A 1737-nucleotide genomic window follows, 5' to 3' on the forward strand; every position below is an offset into this window, starting at 1 on the left:
CTCTCCCCTATATCTTTTGCCCAGGTCTAGTCACAGTAGAGCACATCCTCACCACCCTGCCCTTCAGGAACGGCGTGGACATAGTGGTACTCCCTGGACGGGCTGTGCTAGAAGTGTTGGAGCATGCAGCCAGCTTATGGAGCAGTGAAGAACCTGATGGTGGTTTCTTACAGGTCTCAGGTACTTCGATGGATGGGAGAGGATGGGATAGGACGGGATGGGATGTGATTGGATGGGAGAGGATGGGATAGGACGGGATGGGATAGGGCGAGATGGATTGGGGTGTGGTGGGGTTGGATAGGAGGGGAAGAGATGGTATGGGGGGTGGGGTGGGATAGGGTGAGATGGGATAGGATAGGAAGGGATGGGGTGAGATGGGAATGGATAAGAGGGGATGAGATGGAATAGGATTGAATGAGATGGGATGGGATAAGGCGGAATGAGATGAAATGGGATGGGAAGGGGAAGTAATATACGATGAGTTGGAACAAGCAGTTAGTTTGGGGAACAGTTAGGAGCTTAATTGGGGGGTGGGGGTTCTAACAGGTCTCAGGTGCGGCAAGGGATGGGACGAGGTGGGATGGGGTGGGGTCAGGTGGGATGGTGTGGGATCAGATAAGGTGGAATAGGATAATTTTGGGTTTGATAAGCTCAGATAAGGTGAGATGAGATTTGATAGAGAAGGATGGGATGGGATGGGATAGAAAAGGTTTAAAATGTGTAGTGGGCTGAAACATAATATATAGCAAGTAATGGGAAAATGAATTAGCTTGAGAAGGGACTCATAGGCATTGAATGGGATGGGATCAGATGGGATAAGACGAGAGGTGTGTGATGAAATAGAGTGGGATGGAATGGGATTGGACGGGACGGGATGGGGCTGAAATGGGCTGTGAGTTGAAACATTCAGCCTGTAGGTGGAACAAGGAGGAGCCTAAGATTGGATTCTCATAGGAATGGGATGGGAAGGAATAAGGTGAAGAGAGAGAGAGAGAGAGAGAGAGAGAGAGAGAGAGAGAGAGAGAGAGAGAGAGAGAGAGAGATTTCACCATTTAGATTGAACAAATAAATCGGTTTCAAAGATCAATATGTCTTCTAGTATATCAACGAATGCATTTCACCCCTCCCCAGGCATGCAAGTCACTTACGATTTGCGACGTCCTGTGGGTAAGCGTGTTGTTGAGGCACTCACAATGTGCTCCAAGTGCCTCACGCCCAAGCTGGAGACTCTGAAGCTTGACCGGAACTACTCGATCCTCATCCCAGATTTTATAAAAAATGGCGGTGACGGGTATAGCATGATCCGATCAAACGTCATCTCGGAGCTCTTAATCGGTGAGGAAAAGTCAATAGCAATTTACAACAATATGTAAACTAAATACGATTTCACTTGTATTATTTCAATCTGGAATTAGGTTTACGACGGCGTGCACACAGACACAAATACACGCATACTTACGTTAAGTGTAATTTGTTAAATCTCAAGACACAGTTAACTACACTGGGGAAGGGGATTTTTTTTGGATTTTTTTTTGGGGATGTTGGAGGGGAGAGGGATGTGGAGAAGATCGGGAGAGGGATCGTGAAAGGAGATCGGGAGCTTTATTAGTCAGACTCTGTGAGAGGGTATTTCTTTTAAATCGGATTAAAACATGTGTTATTTGTTGGGAGAGACACAAAAAACACTTACACAGATATACACACACACACACACACACACACACACACACACACACA

The 1737-nt window shown here is 46.6% G+C and overlaps 1 protein-coding gene across 1 annotated transcript in view; it reads left to right on the plus strand.

The window, feature by feature from the left end:
- Positions 1-1737, plus strand: part of LOC101863830 (snake venom 5'-nucleotidase) — a gene marked incomplete in the record, with an annotated part of 44769 nt that overhangs the window by 42093 nt on the left and 939 nt on the right. The window contains 2 exon segments of the mRNA XM_013085216.1: positions 31-180; positions 1132-1335. Of these exon segments, the coding sequence (XP_012940670.1) occupies positions 31-180; positions 1132-1335 (354 nt within the window).

This window comes from Aplysia californica, unplaced genomic scaffold (assembly GCF_000002075.1).
Source record: "Aplysia californica isolate F4 #8 unplaced genomic scaffold, AplCal3.0 scaffold00357, whole genome shotgun sequence".
NCBI classification, from domain to species: Eukaryota; Metazoa; Mollusca; class Gastropoda; order Aplysiida; family Aplysiidae; genus Aplysia; species Aplysia californica.